The sequence below is a fragment of the Pagrus pagrus genome (assembly GCF_965226575.1).
Source record: "Pagrus pagrus genome assembly, chromosome: 12".
Lineage (NCBI taxonomy): Eukaryota > Metazoa > Chordata > Actinopteri > Spariformes > Sparidae > Pagrus > Pagrus pagrus.
In genome coordinates this window covers 5,423,158-5,435,942 of record NC_140196.1, presented here as the reverse complement: position 1 = coordinate 5,435,942, position 12,785 = coordinate 5,423,158, and the positions used below count along the sequence as shown (strand labels likewise).

General features: G+C 44.2%; 2 protein-coding genes and 1 long non-coding RNA gene across 4 annotated transcripts; all 3 read left to right on the top strand.

Moving 5' to 3' along the window:
- The first annotated feature begins 471 nt into the window (after positions 1 to 471).
- Positions 472 to 5,503, top strand: LOC311266585 (cortexin-1-like). The gene is made up of 2 exons (XM_084369001.1): positions 472 to 587; positions 3,202 to 5,503. Exon 2 carries the CDS (start codon positions 3,853 to 3,855, stop codon positions 4,126 to 4,128), a length of 276 nt encoding a protein of 91 aa, XP_084225127.1. The 5' UTR covers positions 472 to 587; positions 3,202 to 3,852; the 3' UTR covers positions 4,129 to 5,503.
- A 2,289-nt stretch (positions 5,504 to 7,792) lies between these two features.
- On the top strand, positions 7,793 to 10,918 carry LOC311266161 (uncharacterized protein). Of its 2 annotated transcripts, XM_084368366.1 has the most exons (4): positions 7,793 to 7,968; positions 8,146 to 8,204; positions 8,843 to 10,657; positions 10,807 to 10,918. In XM_084368366.1, the coding sequence occupies exon 3, from the start codon at positions 8,843 to 8,845 to the stop codon at positions 9,992 to 9,994; it is 1,152 nt and encodes a 383-aa protein (XP_084224492.1). In that variant the 5' UTR covers positions 7,793 to 7,968; positions 8,146 to 8,204; the 3' UTR covers positions 9,995 to 10,657; positions 10,807 to 10,918. The 2 variants fall into 2 exon arrangements, with proteins under 2 accessions (XP_084224492.1, XP_084224493.1); XM_084368367.1 differs by lacking the exon at positions 8,146 to 8,204.
- An 841-nt stretch (positions 10,919 to 11,759) lies between these two features.
- LOC311266306 lies at positions 11,760 to 12,085 on the top strand. The gene is made up of 2 exons (XR_014623697.1): positions 11,760 to 11,844; positions 11,950 to 12,085. It is a non-coding gene; the product is annotated as an uncharacterized lncRNA (long non-coding RNA).
- The last annotated feature ends 700 nt before the right edge of the window (positions 12,086 to 12,785 follow it).

Sequence of the window (12,785 nt, the reverse complement as noted above, 5' to 3'; positions counted from 1 at the left end):
TCAAACAATCTGGTGGATAATTAGTGAAAAAAACTGGGTGTAGAAATATTCATTCTCATTTATTCTTCATAATTGTATAAAGGTGGCAAAAAGTGACAGAAAGATAAAAAAACAAAAACATTCTTTACTCAAACAGCCTGAGAACCATTCACATAAAATGGGACACTAATTATTTTGGAGTAAACAACAATGAAGCTCATTCCCACTTGTGTCAGTGACATACTGGCTGCAGGGCTACAGGAGCCCCTCCATGTCTTGGCCCCACACAGTCCTCTCTCCTTACATAATGCCAAAGCCACACACGGCTCTCGGCGCTGTACTCATCCGGACGAAGAGATTATGTGCGTGCAGCCCATGCAGGGAGGGAGGGAGGGAGGCAGGGAGGAGGGCCAGACCCCTCAAAGTGAGCGGACTTAAAGCTCCTGACAGAGCGGAGGACAGAAGAGAGGAGAGGAGGAGGTGCTGCAGGACGTGACTGAGAGTTCAGACCTGAAGCTCGGTGTGCAGCCAGAGACGAGCCTGGAGCTGCATCATCATCATCATCATCACCTGTCTCTGATGACATGTCCTCACCTGTCACCTCACCAGTAAGTAGAAGGCGATGGTTTTTGTATTGTGTTTTGTTTTTATGTCATGAAGTAACTTGAGTATGCAGGAGTCAGGCTGGAGCTGTGACTGTCCTGTCATGCGTGGCCGAGGGGTTACTTCATGAATCACAAGTTGTCCTCTGCAGGCTCTAACTTTAGTTCTGTTGTGTAACTTCATTGAAACAATCAAACAATGAAAACAAAAAAAATCCTAAAAATGTTTTAAAAAAGAAAATATATATTTAATCTATCCCTTAAAGGGGCACTATGCAGTTTTTAAATCTCAGAATTATACTATTTACAATATTAATAAGAAATATATATTTTTCCCATAAGTGAATAAGCAAGCTGTTTTCCTCCAGGTCCCAGAACACTGTTTGAAGCTATAAAGGTGGCAGGGTCCGCCACATATAAACAAAGTAAAACTGTGCTGTCCTTTAAGGTCAGTTTGTTTATTTAGTTTGTTTTGGCATAAAACAATAATAATAAGTCAATGAAGATCTTTTTCTTCTGATTAAAATATCTTCCACAAAATTACAAAGTGCATCTTTAATATACAGGGATGATCCAATTAACTGTCCTACTAACATTTAAAACAGTAGAAACAACTACAGTGTCACTGTAAAACAGGCAATATTAATGATAGAAGTTACTCAGGCATCAACTGTACTCAGTGTATCTTATGTCCTTCATTTTTTAAATACAGAGATAGTAGTTTAAGTTGTAATAGGACATAAATGAATTAAATCCTCTGCTTCTTACTGCTTTCTCTTGAGAGACGCTGGGCGAAAGTGTAAACCGCCTGGCTTTTTCCCTCGTTTCTGTAATCAAGAAGCTTTGTTGCTTTTCAGTGGAAGAGTAAACATCAACCTGCAGGACGTCTTCGTGGTGATATAATCAGGGATACGAGAAAAACATGGAGGCAGCAGTGTTGCGTACACTGAATGACATTTAGATGCCATAAACTCAGAAAAGTTAAAAGACAGAGAGCTTCAACTGTGGATATTTGGTGCCGTTTAGCCTGGCAGTCCTACGTTCAGGCTTTATTTTAGAGAACGCAGACTCCACCTTTGTTTATTTGGAGAAGTCCTTGACATTTTCAAAGCTGCTGTCATAATCCACAGGTACAAATGGGAGGTATTACAGGTATTCCAGCCACGAGGAGCGCCATATGTCACAGCATGTGCTCTGTCGTCAGTAGTCATCGGCGTGGCTGCTGCAGGGCTGAATCTACTTTTCATTTGATTCTTGATTCTTTCAGATTTGTCCACAACTTACAGATAAAAAAGTGCATTTTTATTTTTTTCCACCTGTGGTCGGGCACCACAGTGTGATTTATCTGCTGCTCAGGAACAAGAGCAGCTCTCTCAACGAGGATATATGAGGCGTGACGATGATGCTGCCCTCTCTTTTATATTCTTTAAATCTGTATTTGTTTTGCATCTCAGTGCCGCAGGGATTTCCACCCTCCTCCTCCGCTCGGTGGTGTTTGAACATATCATTACGACCTTGGGTAACCTGCAGAGTTTTTGAACTACCCTGGACATCTTCAATGGACCCGCATATCTGCTGACTTTGCTCATGAATAAGAACTAGACAAGTTTGCGAATTATAAAAGCCTACACTCGAACTGTAAATTCTGCCTATGCAGCATAAAGCGTGCTGTCAGCAGAGCTGCAGTGACTCGCTAATGCCCGATACTGGGAAGGGTTTGAATCTTAGTTAACTTTTAAATCAAGAACCTGCATCATTTCCTTCCAAGACTGTTTTCATGCAGGTCTTTAAGATAAATATGACCATCTTGCATCATTTTCTTTGACTTCTATTCAGTGTTTTGCGTTCCCTGACTCTGACTAAACGTGTTGTCCTGCTGTGTAAACTTCATGGCTCTCTATTGACTTTTGAATCTGCTTCAGCTTCCCTCCGTACACGCAGCGACCTGCCACAGGGCCATTTGATAATTGATTTCCGAGGCAGGCCGTTCCTCTCGTTATGTCTTCAAGTCTTCCTATTAAACCTCCGCTCGGCCCTTCAGTCCCATCACCCCGGAGAGCAGGGAGGAGGGAGGGGGGGGCTATCAACGTGTCTTTGCGAGGGTCGGCGGGGTGGTAAAGGAGGGTGACGAAGCCATCCTGGAATAGAATGTGCTGACTTGGAAGTGCACCTCCAGCAGGAAACGTCTCTCCACTCCACAGCCCATTAAAGAGGCTACGGAGAGTGTTTCCGTGCAAGAGTGCAGCAACTCTCTAAGGGTTTCCCCCACATTTTCCTCTTCCCTCATCAGTGTCTGATTTATTTATCTTGCGCTGTACCTGAGTTCAGGCGATGGGTAGAGCCTCTGTCTTGTCTAGAAGATCGGACAGGGTTTGTACTGTGAGACAGTGCGTGCCGGGCCGGCAGGGGCACTGCTAGGTTTGGGCCCCCCCTGGAAAACACCTCCCTCGAGGCCCTGAAACAGCACAAAATCTATAATCTTTGACGTCCACCGCCCCTGTCGAGCTCCGAACCCCTCGAATCAATCAAGACTTTTCCCCTCACATCAGCACCTCTGCGCGCTGGAAACTCACTCACTCATATGTTGTGACTTATCTCTGCTTTTTCTTCTTCCTCTTAGGGATCTTGAGGAGTGAATCCCTAAATGAAGAGGTTCCTGGAGACGAAGATATAAAAATAGAAGCATCTTGCAGTAAATCAACCAAACCATTTGAGGGATTCGATACCAAGACGTTCTCTGAGGCATCCCAACGCCGATCATTTACAGCCTGCAAGCACTTTGATTGATCTAAGGAACATCTTCGGCCACTCGATTGAGATTTATACATCGCTTTCTAATCACAATAAATGCCCCTCTAGGGCTGCTTTTGGATGACACTTGGGATGATATTGACAAATGAACTGAAGGCCTTGTAGAGATTTGAAGCTGAAGTATTGACCTTAGTGTTTGTCTTGTTAGCTGCTTTTAAGAGAAAGCGTGAGGGACACATGGACAGCAGCCAGTTAACCCCGATTAAACCTCACTGAGCACGTCTCCGCTTGCTGCTCGCTTCACCAGAGGTTTTATTAATTTACACGACTGATTTGCCCCCGCGTTATTTCTGCAGGAACACTTTCTTCGCCCTGTGGATTGAGTTCAACATCTGCCAGACTCCACTATGTGATCTCCTTCTCCATAACAAAGATGACCCTCCATCCCTCATAGCTTTTCTGACTGCAAAACAAGACTCACACAGTAAACAACCTTCAGAACACTCCCCTCGCTTCCAACATGAGCGACACAAACTACTGGGTCGTGGACTATGATCTCTCCACTCCTGCTCCCCCCGGGTTCCCCAGGGGCCAGACGGTGCTGCAGCCCATGGCGGGGCAGCCCGAGCAGGGATCGGCCCTGTGCTTCGTCGGCCTCCTCGTGCTGCTGCTGCTCTTCCTCGTCGTCCGCTGCGTCCGTATCTTGTTGGATCCCTACAGCAGCATGCCTTCATCATCGTGGACGGACCATAAGGAGGGACTGGACAGAGGACAGTTTGATTATGCGCTGGTGTAAAGATGAGGGTTGAGCTTGGGATGAGGAGGTGGATGTGTGGAGGCTCTCTTGAGGGACTTTTGATTGATGATGTTTGCTGCCTGACGACGAGAGACGAGTATTACATGCAGAAGGACAAAGAGAAAAGAAGCTGAGACGTCAGAAGTCCCTGCATCCATTTTAATTCACAGTAATTCATGTGTTATCAGAGACTTATGGTGCGTATGATGTTACACTGCAGCCTTTAGAGGGGAAACCACTGCAGGGAGGCAACCATCAGTGCTGCAGTATAACAGTTCGTTTATCATGTCATTTTATAATTCTGTAATGTTTTTACAAATCCCAGGGCTGGACCGTAAATGGAGAGCAGAGCTGCTGCAAGAGAGGTCCTGATTGAATAAAAGAGAAATCAGTTTAGCGCAGACGTGGAAGTCGTTCAGACGGGCCTGATACACACCGTTACTGCAGATTTAGAGATGAGACTGCCAACTTTATGTGTTGTGCAATGGCAGTTTTACCTCTACTGCTTTTTTTTTTTGGTGTGTAGCTGAACCAAAAGTTTAGAAGAACCTTTTTTTAATTTATTTATTTTTTAATATGATCCATGCTGGATACTGCGAGGCATTTAAACCACCTCTAAGATGATCCTCAGGTAAAAAATGATGTTAACGAACCAAAGCCTCTGTGATTGGAGGGAATCGCTTATAATTGTGTCCTGAAATTTGAGCTTAAGCTGCTATTTGTGTCACTCTTTTTACTTTGAAATACACCGTGTCCTAAATTTCAATCTCATGCCACTATAAAAAGCGATGGTTTATAATACATAACAGTTAATACAGCACACTTTATTTGGGGGTTGTGCTGTTTCATGTCGCTCTCTCCCTTTAAGAGGCTTATGAGGCTGAGTGCAGGGGTCCACAGCGCTGAGTGAATACGTGTCATATAAAGTTATGATTATGAAATGCATGTACACCAATTTCCTGCGCCTAATCCTTTTTGCCTTTAGGCCCCGTCCAGCGCACCAGCCAAATCTGTTCAACAGTGCCTGTAGAGATGTGAGAAAAGCTAATATCTATTTCATACTAATGATGTTACTGCTCCTTTTGCCACATGTTTTGTAATATTTGTTTCTGTCCTTGTTAAACTGTAAAATCCTTTGACATGTGGCTATGAAAGACTCTTTATAAATGAAGTTTAGTATCGATGTTTTACTGATTTATTAAAGTTGATTTTCTTTCTTTAATGACGACCAAAGGACTGTTTAATACCAAACTATTATACTCGGCCCAACTTCCTGGATGTAGACTCTTGCTTGTAAAAATGAGATATTTTCCTAATGTTTCTTTAAAGTGGCATTCAGTTTTTTAATGAAATAAAAGCCTTTGTCTTGTCTTGACTTTAGAAAAGTTTCATTACTTTACAAACCTGCAGCACTTAAACACACAAACTTCTACTCGAGCAAAGCCCATCCTCGCTGCCGCCCCAAAATCAATATGAGCAAGATTTAGAGCAAATGAAATCAATCGAATAATCAATGGGAGGCTCGTAAAGAGACAAAGTCGGTTAATTTATGAGGATCAGCCCTCACAGAGCCAGATCACTCCCCCCCACACAGATGAAATATATCCCTACGCTGACTTAGACCCTCGTCAAAGCACTCTGCTTGTTTGGACAAGAGACACGTACAAATAAGAGCAAAGTTCAACACATGTATATCCATATCAGGTTCTCTGATCACAGTATGAGTAACAAAAGTGCTGAACAAGAGTTTGGAGATGAGAATGAGATGGGACTTACATATGAAAGACTGCAGTATTGGCTCAGTTTCAGTCGTAGTTGCACAGTTTTATAGTGCATTTAAAAACGCAAACAACCTTAATACAATCAAGTGCCTTCAGGTAATCAAGAAACTGTAGACCCTCCAAGTTTGATCACCACTTATCTGCTTTATTCATACACTTTCTCTCCAACAGACCACAAGCAGTAAGGGCTGACTATTGACTATCAACGTATGTTGTTTTTGGCCTTTCTATGGCTTTATTTGACAGGACAGCTCAGAGATATGACAAGAAATGGGATGACAGAGAAGGGGGGTGACGTGCAGCAAGGGGCCACAGGTCTGACTTGAACCCTGGGCCGCTGCAGGAGGACACAGCCTCTGTACATGAGGCGCGAGCTCTACCAACTGAGCTACTGTGGCGCCCCACCCATTATTATTATTATTATTATTATTATTATTATTATTATTATTATTATTACTATTATTATTATTATTTTCAACACTGGCGCTCCACAGGGGTGTGCACTCCATGTTTCAGAGCATTATTCAATATCTTACACACCTTTTGCTTTTAATGCAGTCGATTACTTTTGTGTGAGTGTTCCTGCTGCACCTGTGGTGTGTGTGTGTGTGTGTGTGTGTGTGTGATTTTTGTGAGTCTGTGACCAAGATAATATTTTCTTTGCTCTCTAGGTGTGATGGTGCAGTGATAAATCTCATGCTGCACACACGCATGTATTTACAAAAATAAGGAAACTGACAGAGAATCAGTTCAGAGGTGGAAGTTGGTCCACAGTGATCAATAATCTTCATTCTCTTGTATCGAGGCCTGCGGTCAGTCTCCAGCTGTGACAATTAACAAAACTGAAAACAGACCATTTTAGAGAAATGTTATATAGTTTGTCAGTAGGCTTATTCAATTTGAGTTAGAAAGATGTGAGAGTGGCATCAATCTTCTAATCTGTTATAAATGAAACTATAGTGAGGAAATGTCGATGAAGTGCTAAATCGTTTGCAACTGGACATGTTGCATTTGGACAGTGTTGGCTTTTTGGTATGAAGGTGTGGCAGGTGGCACTGAGCAAGAAAAGGGGAGGAGCGCCACCTAGTGGGGGTCTGCAGTACATCGGTGTACCTGTGGTGGGAACACAGATGGAGACATTTGGTTCAGGCCGGTGGAGTGAGGCAGGTGCACGCCTCAGTCCATGCTTTTAAATTCCTGTGTTAATAAATCAGATCATTTAAAAAAATGAGAGCAATGACAGAGTCTCATCTTATATAACATCAAGAATTAACAAAAACAACAACAGACAGATATTCAGAAACATCTTCAATGATTTATACAAAAAATGAACAAAGTCTGCCAAAGCCTCATATGAACTTCAATATAATAGACCTATAGTAAACATAGTACAATAATAAATCATGTCCATGACATAGGCTAAGTTGGTCTGCACCCCAACTGTTTCCTTTACTTGCAATTCTCTCTTAAGCCCACATGATGGAGCTATAGCAGCTTTATAATGTGCAAGAATAAATGCACACACAATTATGATAAATAATAATGATATTACTTATTGAATATATTAATATTGATCAAATATTACAAATTAAAGGCCAGCTGGTTCAGAATTAAATGCTTTTGTTATGTGACTTTTTTTTTTAGAGGCACACAGATAATGTTCTTACATATACAGGCCTAAGGTCTTATCACAGGACACTTCACAGGTTTCTTTCATTTTGAGTTCTCCATAGGTTAATATGGGCCTGATCTCTGGCCTCCATTTTGTTTGGGTCAGGCTCCTCCAGGTGAGATGTGGGCTGATGGGCGGCCATTTTGAGTGGACCGGAACGTTCCACGGTTGCCATGGTTTGTCTCCTGGTGCATCCCGGTGCATCATTCGGTCCGGACCAGCACATAAACAAGACTTCTGACCATCAGAAACACCCAGAGACTTCTACTTTTTACTTCAACTTGACTATTTTCTCGACGAAACAAGCATCTACTGAAGATTATTTTGAATCTCAACGCTTCCTCAAGGCCCACTGTCACTGACAAGAGGACTATTGTCAAGAAAAAAGTGAGATTTAGTTGTTTTGCATGTGTTTTACTGATTTAAGCTAAGATTTATTGCTAATATTGGCAATAATTAAAATTTAGTGTCATTTAATCTAATGGGACTGAGTTTGACACAAAAGTTTCTTCAAAAAAAAACTTTATTTTAATAGTTTATTTCATGTTGTCCTGACCAACACAGACACTCATCAGCAGAGAGCTGTTAAACCACTGCAGACAGACACTTGTTCTCCAGAAAAGGTGAATGTGCCTATTGTGCTGAAAAGACACACTGTCTCCATATATTCATTAAGGGTCAGTCATGGTGCAGCAGGAGGTCTGCAGGTTTGTCGGTCAGCAAGAGAATTTAAAATTGGCATATTGTTGAATGGAGTCTGGTGCAAATTTCACTTTTTCCCAAAAGGGATCTGAAGGAGTGTTAGATTTAGCTCTCAGACTCTTAGCAGGTCAAACTGTGATTAGATATCAGTGGTTGGAAATACCAAAGTACATTTATTCAAGTACAGTACTTAATAATTTTTGACATTTGACAATTTGAGACAAAAGTTGGTATTCAGACAGCAACTGGTGTGAATTTGTAACAATTAATCTGGCTCCATCTCTCTGACAATATTATGTTATGATCTTATACTCTATAATCCTTCATAGGCTCATTTATTGTTATTATAAAATAAATTCTGATTATTTTATTTATTAACACTGAGCTGATTGCAATCATTTATTTCAGATGTAATTCTAATTAGTTTTTAACAATTTTAGCAGAATTTTCCAGAGTTTGTCTAAAACATGCAGTCACAATTGTTATAGTAAACTGGATTCTGTGCACTTCAACTTCATGTGTGCTGACTCATGAGTGTGTTGTGATGTTGTGTTGTCAGATGGAGCAGCGTAAGGTGAGGAAAGCCATCCTCATCGAAGCCAAGCCCATCAGGCCAAAGGTCGTCCGCTTCAGGGTCCCAGCAGCAGCCTCCCGCAGTGGCTCCCCAACAAGGTCAGGCCGTTCCTCCTGTAGCTCTGCGTCTAGTGCTCCTGCTCGCTCCTCCTCTCGCCCTACCTTGGGCCCTTCTCCCAGCTCGTCCTCTTGCCCCATCCTGGGACCTTCTTCCAGCTCCTCCTCTCGCCCCATCCTGGGACCTTCTTCCAGCTCCTCCTCTCACCCAACCTTGGGCTCCTCTTCCAGCTCCTCCTCTCGCCCTACCTTGGGCCCTTCTTCCAGCTTCTCCTCTCGCCCTACCTTGGGCTCTTCTTCCAGCTTCTCCTTTCGCCCCACCTTGGGCTCTTCTTCCAGCTCCTCCCCTCGCCCTACCTTGGGCTCTTCTTCCAGCTCCTCCCCTCGCCCTACCTTGGGCTCTTCTTCCAGCTTCTCCTCTCGCCCTACCCTGGGCCCTCCTCCCAGCTTCTCCTCTCGCCCTACCTTGGGACCTTCTTCCAGCTCCTCCCCTCGCACTACCTTGGGCTCCTCTTCCAGCTCCTCCCCTCGCACTACCTTGGGCTCCTCTTCCAGCTTCTCCTCTCGCCCTACCTTGGGCTCTTCTTCCAGCTTCTCCTCGCGCCCTACCTTGGGCTCTTCTTCTAGTTCTTCCTCTCTCTCATTTCCTTCCCTGCGTGGCACTTCTGCCTCTTTACCGTCGGCCTCTGTGGTGTCAAGTGATCCTGCCAGGATCACTTCACGATGGCGGCAGAAGGCGTACACATCTATTTGGCCTTTACCTAAGAGACCGCGTAAGCCTCAGCCGCCATTGAGCGGCCCTAAGCCAAAGTTAGTGAAGAACCAGCAGCTTTTGCTGACTTGCAACAAAGTAGCAGAAACTGAAGTTAAGGCTCCAGGCACTTCCTCTGCCTTTTCCCCCCGGACGGGAACTCAGGCACCCTGTAAGCCTCAGCAGCAGAGTGGTCCTGAGCCGGAGTGGGAGAAGATCGTGAAGCTCCGCATGAGCCAAAATTATAACTGGTGGTTCGAGAGGGATGCAGAACCTGAAGGCGAGCCTGTTGCTGAGCCTCCAGGTAAGCACTTCCGTCCCTCGAATTAAATTTCAATTCAGTTTTTTTTCTCATTGAATTGAACTAAAATCAATGAGAGTTTTATTTGATTAAATTGAATTTGTTCAAATTGGCTGAGCTGACTTTTTAAAATGTATTTGTCAAGGTTTGAAGGGAAGGTGCACTGCATTACAGGGTGTGGCGATACAAGGAAAGCAATTTATTTAAATTTATTTGAGTTGCCTTGTGTTTAATTCCTTTGAATCTAATTTATTTGAATCAATAGTGTCAAAGTAAGAAGCGAAGGAGGAACAAGGAAAGCACTTTCTTTTTTCACCTTCTTTGAATTAAATTTATTTGAATCAACTGAATTGAATTTATTTGCATTGTGTTGCGTTGCGTCGTGTCGCGGGATTGAAGGACCACATTTTTGTAAGAGTTGTGTCCTTGAAGAAGAAGAAGAAGAAGAAGAAGAAGACAAATAAGAAATGAGAAGAAACAAGAGGCGTAGAGAAGAGACAGGACAGGAAGTCACGATCAAAGGAGAGAAAAGTGGAGGAAAAGAGAACAAACTGGAAGAAACACAAGAAGAGATGCTAAGGAACAGATGGAAAATTAACGATTCAAAGAAATGAAATAAACAGGAGAATGTGTGACAGAGGAAAGGAAGTGGAGGAGGAGAGAAGAGGAGGTGGAGAAGATGAGGGGAGGAGGTGAGGAGGAGAGGAGAGGAGAGAAGAGGAGGTGAGGAGAGGAGAGGAGAGGAGGTGAGGAGGTGAGGAGAGGAGAGGAGAGGAGGTGAGGATGTGTGGAGAGGAGAGGAGAGGAGAGGAGAGGAGAGGAGGTGAGGAGAGGAGAGGAGAGGAGAGGAGAGGAGAGGAGGTGAGGAGAGGAGGTGAGGATGTGTGGAGAGGAGAGGAGAGGAGAGGAGGAGAAAAGGTGGAAAGGAGAGGAGGTGGAGAGAAGAGGAGCTGAGGTGAGGAGGTGAGGAGGAGAGGAGAGGAGGTGAGGAGAGGAGAGAAGAGGAGAGGAGAGGAGGAGAAAAGGTGGAAAGGAGAGGAGGTGGAGAGGATAGAAGGTGGAAAGGAGAGGAGGTGGAGAGAAGAGGAGCGGAGAGGAGGTGAGGAGGAGAGGAGAGGAGCTGAGGTGAGGAGAGGAGAGGAGAGGAGGTGAGGATGTGTGGAGAGGAGAGGAGAGGAGAGGAGAGGAGAGGAGAGGAGAGGAGGTGAGGAGAGGAGAGGAGAGGAGAGGAGAGGAGGTGAGGAGAGGAGGTGAGGATGTGTGGAGAGGAGAGGAGAGGAGAAAAGGTGGAAAGGAGAGGAGGTGGAGAGAAGAGGAGCTGAGGTGAGGAGGTGAGGAGGAGAGGAGAGGAGGTGAGGAGAGGAGAGAAGAGGAGAGGAGAGGAGGAGAAAAGGTGGAAAGGAGAGGAGGTGGAGAGGATAGAAGGTGGAAAGGAGAGGAGGTGGAGAGAAGAGGAGCGGAGAGGAGGTGAGGAGGAGAGGAGAGGAGCTGAGGTGAGGAGAGGAGGAGAGGAGAGGAGAGGAATTGAGGAGAGGAGAGGATTGGAGGAAAGGAGGTGAGGAGGAGACGAGAGAAGACGAGAGGAGACGAGAGGAGAGGAGGTGAGGAGGAGAGGAGAGGAGAGGAGAGGAATTGAGGAGATGAGAGGAGGTGAGGAGGAGAGCAGAGGAGAGGAGGTGAGGAGGAGAGGAGGTGAGGAGAGGAGAGGAGAGGAGAGGAGAGGAGGAGGAGGAGAGGAGGAGAGGAGGTGAGGTGAGGAGAGGAGAGGAGAGGAGGAGGAGGTGGAGGAGGAGAGGAGAAGAGAGGAGACCAGACCAGACCAGACCAGACCAGACCAGACGGGAGGGGGATAGGAGGCGTTAATTCTCTATTTAAAACGGTAACTAGGAATTTCTTTAATGTTATTATCAGAATAATACACAGACTGTACATCATTTATCAGTTCTTATCATCTCTTTTGACTGTAACTCCCCTTGTTCTCCAGTTGTCTTTCAGAGAGGAGAGGAGAGGAGAGGAGGTGGAGGAGGAGAGGAAAGGACTCCACTGTCTTTTTGTTTTGTTTTTATTGTAGTTTTGCTCCTCTTTTATGACTCCCCATCACAATAAAATATGGGACTGCATCTCTGAGTTACTTGTTTTACTTCTCAGCTTCCTGCTTTATCAGTCTGCTGGGATAAAAAGTCTTTTTGCATTTCGGTTTAGCAGTTTGACCGTTAATCACACGTCTGTCAAGTCAAGTGCATTTTATTCATTTTCACAGATTTTCCTCAGAGGGATCTACAGTCTGTGCATTGTGAAACACTATCTTGCCTTGAGAGACCGCTGAGGAGGAAACATCATTTACAGTGGTGACAGATGTAAAACACAACCAAACAGCTAATAACAGTAAAAACTATGATAGTTAAAAGTTGAAATGCAGATAATCAACATGTATTTCTTAGTTTATTAGTGCATAACACCAGACTAATAAACACTTACAGTATAGTTAAAAACAATCAATTGAAACAAGCCCTAAAATAAGGCCGTGGTGGGGACAGAGAGCCCAAGTATAAGAAGAAAATGACACTTTTCCTAATTCAGTTTTGAATGGATTGTGATGCAGCAGCCTACTGTGTGAGTGAGTACATTGATTGACCATTGAAAGATGAAATATATACACCTCACAGCCAAATATGACCAGGCGACCTTTGGTAAAGATGGCAGTGGTGGGTTCAAAAAAACCTGAAGAGGCTTCATGTCATGTCACACTTCATGTAGTTGAGTTTAGCAGTTTGTTTTTATCTGAAGCAAAATTAAGATCTATCAGCAGGTGGCGCTGGA